This window comes from Callorhinchus milii, unplaced genomic scaffold (assembly GCF_018977255.1).
Source record: "Callorhinchus milii isolate IMCB2004 unplaced genomic scaffold, IMCB_Cmil_1.0 Scaffold10, whole genome shotgun sequence".
In the NCBI taxonomy this organism is placed as follows: Eukaryota; Metazoa; Chordata; class Chondrichthyes; order Chimaeriformes; family Callorhinchidae; genus Callorhinchus; species Callorhinchus milii.
The window spans coordinates 5,507,051-5,522,410 of record NW_024704751.1 but is presented as its reverse complement, the minus strand read 5'-3'; the positions used below and the strand labels follow the sequence as shown (position 1 = coordinate 5,522,410).

The 15,360-nt window shown below is 47.1% G+C and overlaps 1 protein-coding gene across 5 annotated transcripts in view; it reads left to right on the top strand.

Moving 5' to 3' along the window:
- Positions 1-15,360, top strand: part of LOC103183340 (coronin-6) — a 52,252-nt gene that overhangs the window by 4,847 nt on the left and 32,045 nt on the right. For all 5 annotated transcript variants that reach the window (XM_007900768.2, XM_007900771.2, XM_007900770.2 and 2 more), the window contains exon 2: positions 14,445-14,644. In XM_007900768.2, the coding sequence (XP_007898959.1) occupies positions 14,447-14,644 (198 nt within the window). In that variant the 5' untranslated portion in view covers positions 14,445-14,446. The remainder of the gene's footprint in view (positions 1-14,444; positions 14,645-15,360) is intronic.

Below are 15,360 nucleotides of genomic sequence, written 5' to 3'. Positions count from 1 at the left end.
GGCAGACGCTTGCGCACCGCGGCGGCCCACAAACAGTCGTGGATTGAGCGACCAAATTTATGGCTTATTTATTTTATTCGGAAGGGATTATTACCCCCGGAAAGCGATCTGCCAATCGACTAACAACTGGGTTCATTCTTACTGCTGGGTAAACAGATGTGTGTGTGTGTGTGTGTGTGTGGAGTAAGGAAACATTTCGCCCTTCCCGGGAATCGAACCCGGGTCCTCTCGCTTGCGAGGCGAGCGCTCTAACCACTGTGCTACGGGCCTCCAGGAGAGAGAGAGAGAGAGTAGGTCCATTTACGGCGATGGCAGCCTTTTGCATCATTCAGATACTGATAATCGGCACTAAATACTGGGCATCCTTCACCTTGCGTTGTGTTTCACTGTAGAATTAGATTATTTGGTAGCAATCTGGGGTCAGAAGGCTGCAGATTCAAGAGCGCTGCATTGTTGGAGAGTTGGCCCAGGTGTCCTCTCTGCCTGGACAGCGTTGAAAGGAGAAGGGAGTTTTCTTCAGATAAACATGGTCGTTCGCTCGTGGCTGCTTGCGGAAATGTCCTTGCCAACAAAGCAGTCACTAACCCGAACCATAATTCCTTGTGAAGCCCTTTGAGACGTCTTGAAGCAATAAAGTGCTTTAAAAATGCAAGTTCCCATTCATAACCTTTTCTAGTGTAAGAGATTACAGTCGTATCGTAATATAAAGCGCTTGCAAATGCTGCTCTTTGCTTCGTTATAACCACGGTGCTGATTGAAGAGAGAAAGGAGTTTCTCTTGGGTGTCCTCGTGGACGTGGAGATAACTGGTCATTCACTTCATTGGTTGTTTGTGGGACGTTGCTGTGTGCAAATCAGCTGATGCGCTGGCCTGCAAAGGCACACTTTACGTCGCTACGCATTACGGTATATCCTGCGAAGCTCTTTGAGACGTCTTCCCGATGTGACAGGCTCTGTACCAAACGCGCGGGTTATTGTCAACTAACACCTGCCTGCTTTTAAGAAGTAATATTGTTTACCATTGCATTTTTAACAAGGTTCCACTTAAAAGTACAGCAGCACTCTATGTTCCGATGGGGTCCCTACAACACCTTGTATTGATGTCCCTTGTTTTGAACTCGCAGACAGTGGAAGGAGTCCTTGTCAATGCAGGTCTCGTCGAACCCTTTCATAAGTTAGTGCCAGAAAACAACTGGTCTCTGACTCCAGATACGTTACAGCAGCCAGTGATTTCTCATCTTCAACTTAAATGCTGTGGCCTCCACCCCCTCCCGCACTGGAAATAACTTCTCCCTGTTTACACTGTGAAAAAAGAACTCTAGATCTTGGAGCTCACACCTTATAGATGCTCGATAACAACATATTAACTTTCTATAGTGCCTTTCACGTCGGGAGAACGTTCCAAGGGGCTGGTCAGTCAGGGATTTGCAGCTAAACTGGGGGTTGGGTTCAGGAGGGGTAGAGGGTAGGGGGGAGGGTAGGGGTAGGAGGGTTGACCGAAGTTGCAATCGTAGAGGAGGCTCTCGAGATGGGTCTTCAAGAAGGCAAGGGAAGGGTGAGGAGAAGGGACTGTGGGATAGACTCAGGGTTGGTTTTGCTCGTTTACTGAATATTACTCTTCTCCCCCTAACGCCCCAAATCTAACTCCGCAGTTCCTCCAGCCTCCTTCAGATCAGTCTTTTTGTGTAATTGGTTTATTTCCGAGCCGGACTGATGGGCAAGAGGACCATCGGTTTGCGAGCACGCAAATATCTCTGACGAGAGCAGTCTTTTGTTCAATGGGTTCCCTGACACAGGAATTGCTACCTCAGTGATTTGGACGTCAATCTCACAGTGTAGTCACAGCGATGGCACAATGCCAGTGTGGCATTAGCTTCTAAACACCAACAAATCTTGCGGAATTCCTCGCCTAACTCCATATTAACCTGACCGCTCCCTCAAACTCAGCAGACTGGCCTGCTCCATGTCCCCCACCCTGCCCACCCCACCATTGGCCAGAGGCCTTCAGCCTCTCTGCCCCTATCCTCTGGAACTCTATCCCACCTTGACCCCCCCCCACACCCCTTGCCTCCTTCAGTGCCCATCTCAAGACCCTCCTCTTCGACCGCGCCTTCGGTCAACCTCCTACCCTTACCCACTCAGCCTCTTTGCTGGGAATATTTCGCACCAAGAGGAGGGGACGCTAAGGAGCTGGGGAAAAGTAAAATGAGATATTCCTGACGCTCAGCCTTTGCCGTGTTGTGGGACCTTTTGCACGATTCAACGCATTAGCAGTGAGCGCAAGAAGCAGCCACTGGGTCGAGAGGCATTTCAGTGTAAAGCCAGGGAGAAGCTCTCAACAGGCGCCCAACGCTTCAGGGTTGAGTCGAACACAAAATGCCGTGAGCAATTGGCTGCCGCGTTCGGCCCCGCAAAATACACTTGGCAGCGTATCCTGCGAAGCGCTTTGAGACGTCTCAACGGCGTGATAAGGCGCTGTATCAAACGCAAGGATTCTGATTATTGTTATTATTATTATTGTAAAACGGGAGGAAAGTGAACAGTCCGAGCTCTATCCCAAATGAATGTGGCGTTCATTAGGTTGAGCGTACGCCCTGGAGGAAAAAAAACGTGGGGTGGGGGGAGTGAAAAAAGATTGGGATTTGATGACTTTTTCTTAAAAGCTGAATTGTTTCCCCCTCTCCCCCCCGCCCCACCCTTATTCCCCCACCTCCCCCTCCCCCTTCCTCCCCCACCCCCACCAACTCGTCTTCATCGTTCCTTGGCCGAGTGGGAGTGCTGGCAGATCATGCGATCACTTGCGAGTCATGATATGCTTTACACTGCACTGCCGAGAGGTGCTGACACTTGGGGTATGAACTCGCTGTAAATCTCCCGAAAGCAATGATTTCGGAGTTTGATCTGAACCAGGACGGATGTGGAGTTCGAATTCTTTTACGAGTGTTTTTTTTTTTTTGCCAACTCTGCTTTGATTCTCTGAATCGCTTCGAGAATCAGAGCGATGTGCTCTGATAAATTTTACTGGCTCATCCGAGCTGGCTTCCTGCTTTCTTTCCCTTTTATTAAATGGGTTTGGACGGCATGGGTATCACTGAGCTTGTTTTGCCTCTGAATGCCAGCTGAGAAAATGAGAAAGGCGCTATACAAATGTAATTTGTTGTTCTGGTTGTTGTTGTTGTTGTTGTTGACCGGCTAGAATATGGCCCAAAAAACCGAATAATAATAATAATAATAATAATAATAATCTATGGACAAACATCGCAAACTGGTCAGGAGGAAAATGCTGAGCTCCTAGAATTATTTTCCAAGTCTGGGCTGCTGTGCCACATCATTACTGTTTGCGAAAACGCAAGCACGCACACGCATGTACGCACAAAAGCGTACACGCGTGCACACGAACACACTCAAAGACACACGCGCGCACGCGCAAAATACACACAAAAGCAAGAATACTTAAGCAAACGCACAAACATGCACACGCAGGCATACACAGCACATACGCAAACATGCACAACTACACGCACACGCGCTCTGCTCTCAATAACGTTCGCAGCTATCGTTGTGTGGGGAAATATAAAACCACTCGTACTTACTGCCCAGAAGGAGGCCACGTGGCTTCACACCTCCCCGAAAACATAACCCGTTCAGTCCCACTTTCATAAACATTTATCCCCGGAACCCCTTAACATTTCTCTCGTCAAATATTTGCCCAGTTCCCTTTTTTTGTGATGGCTTGCGTGCGCGCGCGCGAGCGTGTGCGTGTGTGCGCGCGGGTGTCTGCGTGCGTGAATGCGTGTGCGTTTGCGCGCATGGGCGTTTGAGTCTGCTTGCTGGGCACGCAGGCGACAAATGCCGCTAACCTCTCGCCCTTCGTCTTCTCTGTGTTAAAAGTTCTTCAATATTGAAGCGGGAGAGACGGACCGTCCGACCTTGTACGGTAATATTGGAGAGGTTAAACCTCACAAGTCACTTCCACGTTGCCAATCCTCACAAGACAGTTTTAACGCTTAAAGAGACCCCTTGGTGCTGTGAGGTAACAGGTGCAGTCGGGTTTGGCTCTTACTTGGGTTGGCACGACAGACAGACAGACCATTGTTGTGCCATGTGTCGTGTATGTCTATGTGTGTGCGCGTGTGTGTGTGTGTGCGCGAGAGACTGCAAACTGCTCCTTCACTCAATTAGCTAAGGTATAAAGCTCTGTGCGTTCAATTCCTTTGCTCGATTTGAAAACTTCTCAAAACAAACCAGAACGCAAATGGATATTCGTTCCTTCGGGTCTTAGGATGTTTTTTTTTGGTGGGGTGGGGGCTATTTGTTTTTTCGCTAAATGAGTATTTTTTTTAAAAAAGAATCTTTTTGGTTTTTTTGACCCCCAAAAAAAGTTTTTTTTTCTGACAAAAAACGTTTTAGTGGCAAGCGTGTTGGACGCATCTAGGCTGGTTCGAAGCCCACCTGCCTCTGTGGCTCTCGGTCAGTACAAGTGACAGCTGTTGAGCAGAGCATATTGGGGAGCTTATAACACACACTCCGTAGGGAATCGAGTCAGACTGCAGGTGGAAATGCACAATGAAACCTCACTTAGCCCCCCCTCTCCCCTTCCCTCGTCCTGTCAGCCAGCTCTGACGCATTAGCAGGATGCACTGATCCACTCCAATGAAACTTGCCCCAAATTATATAAGAGCAATAATTCTTATATTCCTCAATACAGCGCCTTATAACAATAACGATCCTTGCATTCGCTGTAGCACCTGCCCGTGTTGCCGCGAGGTCTCGAAGCCCTTCGCAGGATTTTTACCGGTGAGTGCGTTATAACTGTGTATTTGTAGCAAATGTGGCAGGCAATTTGTGCACAGTAGCATCCCAACAAACAGATGTAAAGCACAGCTGTGTGAAACAGTGCATCCAGTCTCGCAGCCCACAATCAAGGACGTTGCACTTTAACCTGATTCATTAGGAACCTGCCCTGGATTTATTTGAAGAGTGAAGGCGGTTTCTCCCGAGTGTTGTGGCCAACAACAATGAATTACATACGACGACGACAACAACTCGCGCTTATATAGCGCCCTCCACGCGAGGGTGGCGTCTCAGAGCGCTTAACTGTGAGGGGAGTGAGGAGGTCGGAGAGGTCGGGAGGTGCCAGGGAGTGAAGGCATTTGAACACGATAAGCGCTTTTCATGTCGGGAGGACATCTCAAGGCACTGGACGGTCAAGGATTTGGACCCTAACAATCCCCTGGATTGTTTCGGGAAGGGCGCATATAGATGCAAGTTATTGTTGTTGTTTTAGATAAAATTGGCCACTCACTGAATGGCTGTTTATGGTCCATTGCCATGCGAATTCATTCGCCCACGAAATACACACAGTCAAACCTCTTTACAATATATCCCGTGAAGCGCTTTGAGACGTCTCGACGAGGTGATAAGGCGCTGTATGAAATGCAAGGATTATTATCATTACTATTGTATTTCAAAGGGTATTTGTTATCCAGGTAGAATTAGCTTCACTGATTTTAATGGTTCAAACACTTGAAGCCATTACAGAGCCGTACACCTCTCTGTTAAATCGTTAAACGATTATAATTTTATTCCTCTTTTTAAAAATGGTCGATTGATTGCTAAGATCTTCAGCGATGGGTTGGACACAGTTATCCATCACTGTGGGCAGCCCCATCACTGGGAGAAGGCTTTGCCTTTTTGGTTTCCGCAATATCAAAAATGGGATTGATTTTTTTGCTCTTTAAAAGCCCGTTATTTTTTAATGAAAGGAAAAAAAAACAATCCACTCATCAGTCTTATTACGAACGAAAGCTTTCTATTCTCCTGAGGTTGGATTCCTGTTTAAAGTTGCTGTGTGATGTCAGTCCGCTGGTTAAAAGCCTGCGTTTATTCTCTTCTGTGCTAATACAGTCGGGTCTTGAGTCGCTGTGCGCAGCTCTCTCCTGATCTTGATCGATCAAGTGGACTTGCTGAATTTTCTAGGATTGCCTGGTCCTGGTGCTATGGACTTTAGACTAATCTATGCTTTCAAAGATTATGTTGAAACCATTGACGTAACAGAACTTGTCGCAAGATCACAAAATCCATGACCGTTTGTGGCTGCCGCGTTTCGCCCACAAAATATACAGTCAATTCACTTTGCAGTATATTCTGTGAAGCGCTTTGAGACGGCTCAAAGACGTGATAAGAGGCTATATCAAATGCAAGGGTTATTATTATTATCCTTACAAAATACACTATCACAGCATGAAGACTGTTCCTTAAATGATTCCAGGGTCCTTGCCTCAACGACCCTTCCTGCTCACCGGTTGATAATTACCCTCTGGGTAAAGAAATTAATCCTGGCATCTGTCACGAAATTGCTCCCTTTCCAACCCTAAATCTGTGCCTTCTCGTTCCGCTAACTTGGGGAAAGTATTGTTCCAGATTTCCCTTCTCAATCCCAAATGAAAGGTTAAACACCTCAATAAGGTATGTTCTGAAACATCTCCTTTCAAGACTGAACAGTCCCTTATCTTCTCTAATTGTTGTCATCCCTGGAATAGAGACGCCTTGAGAGAATCCGTGTCCCAAAAGGGATTGAGCCTCTGCAACGATGATTAAATGCCCAGAGGTACAAAGATTTGCAAACTGGCTATTTTTAATCTAGGCTTGATAGAAACACTGATTCAGGCCTAATCCAGATGCAGGCATAAAACCTATCGAAGCGTAACCTTTCTTGGCAAACGCTATGATTTTTGTTGACTCGCAAAATATCGCGAATCTACTGGAAATAAAATAAATTTTTCTTTCCACTCCATTTGTTCCTCTTTGACCGGACCTGGAAATTTTCTCCAGAGAGAGTTGTCTTGCAACAGAGGATGCTGTTTGGAATGGTGTACGACAAAAACAAATGCTAATGAAGAAGAGTGGGCCCCTGAGTGAGACTGTAAAAGGGAACCGTAACATTGAAGGGGTTGGGAGCCCACTTGAAATTGTTGGAGTCCAATAATAATAATAATAATCCTTACATTTGATGTAGCGCCTTTACATCAGGATATAATGTAAAGCGTAACGACTGTGTGTTTTGTGGGTGAAACCCAGGATGAAGCTTGACTGAGTTTGGTGAGATTAAAGCTCTTCTCGTGTCTCAAACTTGCCGCTAATGACGGTTGGTACGACTCTTCCCGTTTACGGGGTCGTTTTTCACAGCCTGAGGCAGACGCTGAACAATCGGTGGCTTCGTCACTGCAGGTTTTATTCTGGTGAAAAATGACCCGTTCAGTCCATCGCTCGCAGGCATTGTATCAAGGATTATATTGCCTTCCGGTTGCTCTGCTCTCTGGTCTATTACGCGAGTTGTGTAAAACATGTGCACAGGGAGAATTAACTGGCGCCTTTTTAACGACTAAGGAATTACACAACTGCAAATCCTTTTTCGTTGGTCTCCTGAATAACACGTGTTTCTCTGCCTCTTTGCGCGCGCGCTTTCCACGACTCGTATAAAACAGCCGTGTTCGCACATGTTTCACAAAAGTCGCTTAATAGACCCAGTTTTGTTCCTTTATTTTTCGGGGATAATAATCCCTCAAAGAAAATAAATTTTCGCGCTCGCTCAATCCACGACTGTTTTGTGAGACGTTGCTGTGCGCAATTGGCTGCCGCGTTTCGCCCACAAAATATGCAGTCAATTCACGTTACAGTCTGTTTATTCTGTGAAGCGCTTTGAGACGTCTCGAAGACGTGAAAAAGCGTTACATCAAATGTAAGGACATTATTATCAGTATTATTTATTGATTATTACAATGAAAGGTGTTAGATTGTCTCACCTATGGACGGCGTCGGAGCAATACTGTGAATGAACGCTCTTTCTTGAGCCACGACACCGTAAGAGGAGGCGGAAATGACCTCCGAGGGGCTGGGGTTACGGAACGTTAATCCAGTGTGGGCGAACACGGCGGCCAATTTTGCGCGCAAAGGGGCGTCGGGCAAATGGCCAGGTTTATCTGGGTGATGGGAACTCGGTTCAACGTCTTGAACCTACGACGACTACAACAACAGCAACTTGCATTGATATAGCAGCCCCCGTGTAGGGTAGCCTTCCAGAGCTGTCTGGCCCAAAAGCAAGAGCGCTACCAACTGAGCCAGACTAGTGCACTCAATTTAAATTCAATTCCTCTCTTCCCCCCCACCCCCCCCCCCAACCCACATTCCCCTCCCCCACAAAATCAGCTTGAGTTCCCAAAACCTCCACCGCCTGCTCTGTCACGTTTGTGCTGCCAAAGCCTGCAGCCCTGAGTCAGCAAACCAGAGCGATGTGCTTTTCTGCTTGTGCCTCAGTTTATTTATTGTTGAAAAGGATCGCCAGAGCCACGAGGGAAGGCATTCCAACCCGACTGATTTAACGAGGGAAATCTACGATCCTTTCCAGCAACACGCCCTGAGAGAAGAGAAGCCTGCCCGCTCTTTTCGAGTTGTGCCCCCGGGGGGGGTGGGGGGTGTGGGGGGGAAGTTTAGATTCCTCTGAGAGGTCGGACGGGACCTCGGTTTAACGTCTCATCCAAAGTACGGCACCCCCATCAAGGCCGCACTCTCCCCCCAGCGCCTCACTGGAGCGTCAGCTTAGACCACGTGAGCTCAAAGCTCCCGATGTGAGGCTTGGAACCCACCGAGTTTTGACTCGGCATCAGTTGATGATGAGGGGGGTGGGGGAGGGGGAGTATTCGGGAAGGATGAGATGAAATGGTCTGAAATTCGTCCAAACTCATTTGGTGATCCTTTGTAAAGAACCCGATAAAGAATTAGCGCATAAGTTACCACCTCAACCTCCCACACACGCACACGCACACACTTCCCACCCAATTGTGCTTGGACTTTTCTTGTCGGATAGCCTGGTTGCCAAAGGTTTATATCGAGAGCGTAGATCTGATGCGGTTGGCTCTTGAGGCTGTCGAATTGACAGAGGACGGATTAATGAAGTGAGTTGGTTCACGAGCAGCCAATTCCTACGGCAAGTTTGCCGCAAGTGAGATCCCGCACTCGACAGGATTTAACAGAAGTAGTGTTGTTTGGAATTTCGAAGAACAGCTATTATCATGCCAAAAGGGCAGGCAGATGTTGTGAATTTTGGCTGTGAAATTCAGCGAGGAGCTGATTGCATACCCAGGCTGCGCCATCCTGCAGCGTAAAGCCATTATCATTCACAACTCGTCTGTTTTTCCCCCTAAATCTGTTATTAATCCTGAAGCGGATCGATTTTTTTTGCCAACAATTACACATTTTTTTTAAAAAAAATACACAAAACAGAAACTCGCATTAGCTCGTTCTTCTGCCGCGGATAAAACATACCCCCCCCCCCCCCCCGCCGCCGCCCCCCCCTACCCCCCCACTCCTTGGGTAACTCCCCATTTATCTTATGAGGATGAAACACACAGAGAATTGCATTCTCTCTCCTGTCAACCCCCTCCCCTCGCCTCCCCATCCTTTGTGTGCACATTCAGCACTGTTTGGAAAAGACTGAACATTGCAGCATTAACACTTGGTCGAGGACAGCCTATGCTGGTTGCCTATATAATGAGCCATTGCATGTTGTGCCTTCATACGAACCATTAACAGTGATTTCCTTTGGGGTTCGGACTGTATTGAAGCATAGCTTTTCATAGGAGAGAATGAACATATATTGAGTACAAGGTGAGTCAAGTTAAATCTGTGGAAGGATCAGTCTTGATCAAACGCAAGGCTTTTTTTTATTATTAATGGGCTGAAAGGCCCTTTATTCTTTTTCTTTCGTGTTTCTTTATGTCAGCCTCGATTTCGAGGCTCTCTGCTTATTTGAGCTTCGAGAGTTGCACCTACACTGAACGAGCCCATCGGAGAATCCTAATGAATAAATATCAAAGGGAGCCAGGATTTGTGTGAGCGTGTTACACTGCCATGCTGTGGAGCTTGTCAGCCTGGAACGGTCAGTAAATCTCTCTTAGCCAGAAGGTTGTGGGTTCAAGATCCCACGTCGAGGCTTTAACTTGCATAGTCTTGGCTGATGCTTCAGTGTGGTGCCGGGGGGGAGGTTGTGGTGGGGTGGGGGGAGGAGGAGCTGCACGAGATATAGAGTCAATACAGTATATTCGGTGAAGCGCTTTGAGATGTCTCGAAGGCACGATAAGGTGCTATATCAAACACAAGAATTATTATTATTATTATTATTTTACGAGACTTTCCACTTATGTATGCACCACTTACATCCTCATTACAGACAAGGCCTTCGATCAATCCTGTTTCATTACAGCCTCGCTGCGATATTCGTGCTGTGACAGTAATTATGGGGTCACCGAGGACAGCAGTGAGTGTGTCTCTTAAGGACCTGTCAATTGTGGGTTCGGAGCACGAATGGCCCAGATAGAGTAGGTGTCCGTTTCCTGTGTTACCTTCTTAGGGTAAATGTCGCTGGTAACCAGGGGAGGACTGTGTGACGCTCGTTTTATTTACAACAACAGCTGCTGTTGTTGCATTGTGTCTCGTCTCTTGTGTCTATTCTTGTGCGCCAGGCCGCAGTGCCCCCCGCGTTGGGAAGGGATGAGGCGCTGGTCACAAAATGAAAGGTTGCAACAGATGGGAGTGTCTGGCTTTCTGAATGTGACTGCCACTTCTCTCCGTCTTTTTCTCTCTCTCTCTCTCCTCTCTCTCTCCCTCTCTGTCTCTCTCTCTCTCTCTCTCTCTCTCGGTCTGTCTCTATCTCGCTCGTTATCTCTTTCCCTTTGTTCGTCTCTCTATCGCTCTCTCTCTCTCTTTGTGTTGCTCTCTCACTCTGTGTCACTCTCTGTTACTCTCTGTGTCTCTTTCCCTGTGTGTGTGTGTGTCTCTCTCCCATTGCGTCACCCTCTTTCACTGTGTGTGTGCGTCTATCTCTCTCTCTCTCGCTCACACACAGGTTTCAAGGTTGTAAATCAGAGCTGGAATGAAGTCGTAGAAATCCGGTTTATTTTGGGCTCGGTGTATTTCGGGAGCACTAGCCTCGCATTTGCACGGTCACAACAGAAAAGTCAGGGGATGGTTGCAAAATTGTTTGCATTAATTTTAGCAGCAGTCATGCGCTAAAATAAAGGCCGCTGTTGAATAAATAGAACGTGGTTATCTCTGCTGATTTATTGCCCCTTCTCCATTTACTGCAATACAAGGTGTCAGCCTGGCTCAGTTGGTAGCGCTTACCTCTGGGTCAGAAGGTTGTGGCTTCAAACCCCATGTCAGGACATCAAGCTCACAGTCCCCCCTAGCGTAGGGGGAAGCACTGGTTTGTCGGAGATGCCGTCCGTTCGGTCATTAAAGATCCCAGGACGCTATTGGAAAAGGGAAAGGAGATTCTTTCCCCCCCCAGTATCCTGGCCAACAATCCCCCCCGCCAGATTGCGCGCACAAAATATACAGTCAGTTCACTTTACAGTGTATCCTGTGAAGTGCTTTGAGACGTTTCGAAGACGTGATAAGGTGCGATATCAAATGCAAGGATTATTATTATAAAATTGATCATTCATTTTATGGCTTTGTGTGGGCCATTAATATGTGCACAAATTAGCTACTGCGTTCTCTTAGTACTAACGCAGTCACTGGACCTTACAGAAATTTCCTGTGAAGTGGTTTGAGCTGTTCTGATATTACATATTGCGATATCAAATTAAAAAAAATCAAATTGTTTTAATGCCTCCGTACTTTGCATTCACTCAGTCAGCTGCTGGTCTGCTTGCACTCCATTGAAATTGACACAAACCTCTGGTCTCCGATCAAAATGGAATACAATCCACATTTATACATAATTATTCTCACCTTGCCTTGAGCCTCTGTGTAACAAGAATTGTGGCGTAGATAATGTTATCAGCTCATTTCTTCTGCCTGACTGATTTCATTATGCCTCTTAATAGCAGCTTTCTCAATGATGTGCAGCCAGAATTCATTAAAGCCAACGGAGGTGTTTCCTATTGTATTATAGTGAAAGTGAATCATTGCGATTGTTGGTAAATAAGAGTATTTTTGTGCATGCGTGTGCGTGTGTGTATGTGTGTGTGTGGTGGGGCTGAATCCAAAAAGTGTTGACTCCAGAAGAGGAAAAAAACAGACTCATAATAATCCTTACATTTGGTCCAGCGCCTTTCACGTCAGGAGGACATCCTGAAGCGCTTCACAGGATATACTGTTAAAGTGTAGTGACTGTGTGTTTTGTGGTCGAATAGGACTTCAGGGTGTCTGAGAACTCACACCTCCCCAGGTTTGATGCAGTGTTGATATTGGGGGTGAGCTGAGCTTAATATATACACGATATCAGCAGTCCCTGTAACACATGGCAATGTTCAGAGGCGGTGTGATAATAATAATAATCCTTGCATTTGATACAACGGATATCACGTCTTCGAGACGTCTCAAAGCGCTTCGCAGGATATACTGTATATTTTTGTGGCTGTAATTGCGGCAGCCAATTGCGCACAGCCGTGTCCCACAGACAGCCGTGAGTTAAGTGACCAAATAATTGGTGTTATTTTTTGGGGGAAAGTTTTTAAACATGTGGAGGTTTTATGCCGTATCACGCCCCCAATTTACCTGAAGACGCCAAGCTCTTTCGGGGAACCAGTCCATCACTGACAACGTAATAAACCTTTTAGGCGCAGGTTAGCGAGAGCCAAGCCCAGGAAGGTGGGTTGGAGGAACTGGAACAGGACTTTGGGAACCAGTGACTTTAAGGAGAACAAGGACAAGAGGTGAAAAGTGGCTGAAACAAACCTCCCCTCCTCTCCTCTCCTCTCCCCTTCCCTTCCCTCCCAGGAATAATTATGACTTGTGAGAAAAAAATGTAGCCGACAACACACTAACGTCTTGTGCCAGGAAAAAGAAACACTACTTCTTTCCAAAGCAAATATGTTGGACGCCGCCAAATAATAGCCCGCGCAGTGCAGTAATAATAGCAATGAGTGAACCCCGCATTTGAGATCAGCACCTTTCGCATCGGGAGGACCTCCCAAAGTGCTTCACCAGGTCTCACTGTAAAGTGTGGCGACTGCGGATTTTGTCAGCAAACAAAAAAATTATTTCTAACTAAATGGATCTCACAGGTCACCGTGACATACTTCCAATTACTGTTTGCATGGCTCGGATTCTTTATAACGAAATCCCGTGAAGAAATCCCGCATGTTCGACCCGGATACAAGTACAGTCAACCTCGCGTAAGTCGTGTCAGTTGGGACCACGCATTTAACGTGACTTATGGAAAGTCTGAGTTATGTCCAACTTCCATAGAATATAAACTCTTGACCGAGACTGGGGCAGATGTAGGAATTAGGCCATTACACGATTTATTACAGAGCAGACTTGTGCGAGATTTACTTTGCTGGAAAATCCCCCCCCCCCCGCCCCATTTGCCATCGCTCCCCAAAACGCACAATAATAACTCCGCTTGACGGTGTATCACGTGAAGCGCTCTGAGACGTCCGTCCTCTTGATGTGAGAGGCGCTGCATCAAACGTGCGGATTGATATGATTACCGCGATCATTAATGGGCCCAAGAATAAGCTCTCTGTCCGACTTTCCAACCGGTAACGATCCCATCATTTAGAACTGATAAGCGCAAGAGCCGGTTGCCAAATATTTCACACGTTGATCAGCCGTTCGGTACAATGGGCGGCAAAAGGGAATGTTGCATTGGAATGTTATGCTTGGATCCGGCTTGTGTTGATCTGGGTCAGATGCTCGCTTCCTACATTGCCTGCAAAAAAAATATTCCCAGCTGCACATCCTGCACTGGATTTCAGACACGCAGAGCCGAGCAACAGACTGGGAGGGTTTTGCTTGCCTGGATGAGCCCAACTCTCTCTCGGGGTCCCGTAGGGGAGTGGTTAGTGCTCTCGCCTCGCGAGCGAGAGGACCCCGGGTTTCGATTCCCGGTTCCCGGGAGGGCCTAAACCTCAGGCAAATTTCTTTACTCCACGTGCCTCTGTTTATGGATTGAATGCTTTTCTGGGATAAAAATCCCTCCAAAATAAATAAATGAATGCATAAATAAAATACGTTTGGTTACTCAGTCCGTGACTGCTTGTGGGACACTGCCACCAACTGTGTTCACTTCACTTTGCAACGTATTCTGTGAAGCGCTTTGAGACGTCTCGACGACGTGCGATACGATAAGGTGCTCTATCGATTTCAAGGATTATTAATTATTATTATCGTTATTACGCTCAGTGACTTTTAAGACCAATCTCTCAGCCCCGACAGAAGGTTGTTTAGTGCATCCTTTTTGATTTTATAAAGGTTTTTTTTTGGTCGGCCGGATGTCTGTGCACATGTGTGCGTGTGTGTGTGTCTGTGTGTGTGTGTGTGTGTGCGTGCGTGTGTATGTGTGCACGCTTTAATAGTGTTTTAGTCTTGGGACATCCTCCTGACGTGAAAGCCACTATACAAACGTAATGTGGTATCGTTTTGCTTCGCTTGCAGCCATGAGCCGCAGGGTCGTACGCCAGAGCAAGTTCCGCCACGTCTTCGGGCAGGCGCTGAAAGCCGACCAGTGTTATGAAGACATCCGGGTGTCGAAGGTCACGTGGGACAGCACCTTTTGTGCCGTCAACCCAAAGTTCGTGGCCATCATCGTGGAGTCCGGTGGAGGAGGGGCTTTCCTAGTCTTGCCGTTGGGCAAAGTAAGTCTCGTGCGTAGTGACCGTGTGCGACGTAGGCAAGCGCGGCAGCCAGTTTGCACGCTGCAGCAGTGTCCCGCAAAACAGCCAAGGAGTGAGTGATCACTTTTAAACTGGCGGAATTGTTGGCCAGGACACCAGGAGAAACTCCCTTCTCTCATCAAATAGTGCAGCGGGGTCTTAAACAAACAGGCGAAGAGGAATTTGGTTTAACGTCTCATCCAAAGGCCGGCGCTTGCAACAGAGCAAGTGCTGGTATCTCAGTCTAGACTGTATGAGTTCCAGATCCCAATGTGGGGCTTGAACCTGCAACCTTCTGACTTGGAACCGAGGGAGCTAGGAACCGAGCCAGGCTGAAGCACGCCTTCCCTCTATCAGAGACACCAGATGGTGACTGAACCACTGCCTGTAGGAAGGAGATACATGAACGTACAATGAATGTAATTATTTCAGCCTTTAGTCAGGAGGCAGCGGAAAAGCCGTGAGATATTGGGCCTCGTAGGACACAAAGCAGCTTCCTTTCAGCTTCTCAAAGAGCGGGAGCGGCGGGTTGCCTTGGCAACCTTGAAACCTTTACGCCGTGCTTGGTGTGCTAATTTATTAATATTTTTGCACACGCACATGTACTTAATTCAAATCGATCGCGAAAGGCAGAAAGATTTTAGAAAATAGAATAGAAACAGCAATAGAAAATTGCAGGATTGGATAATTGGGCACTC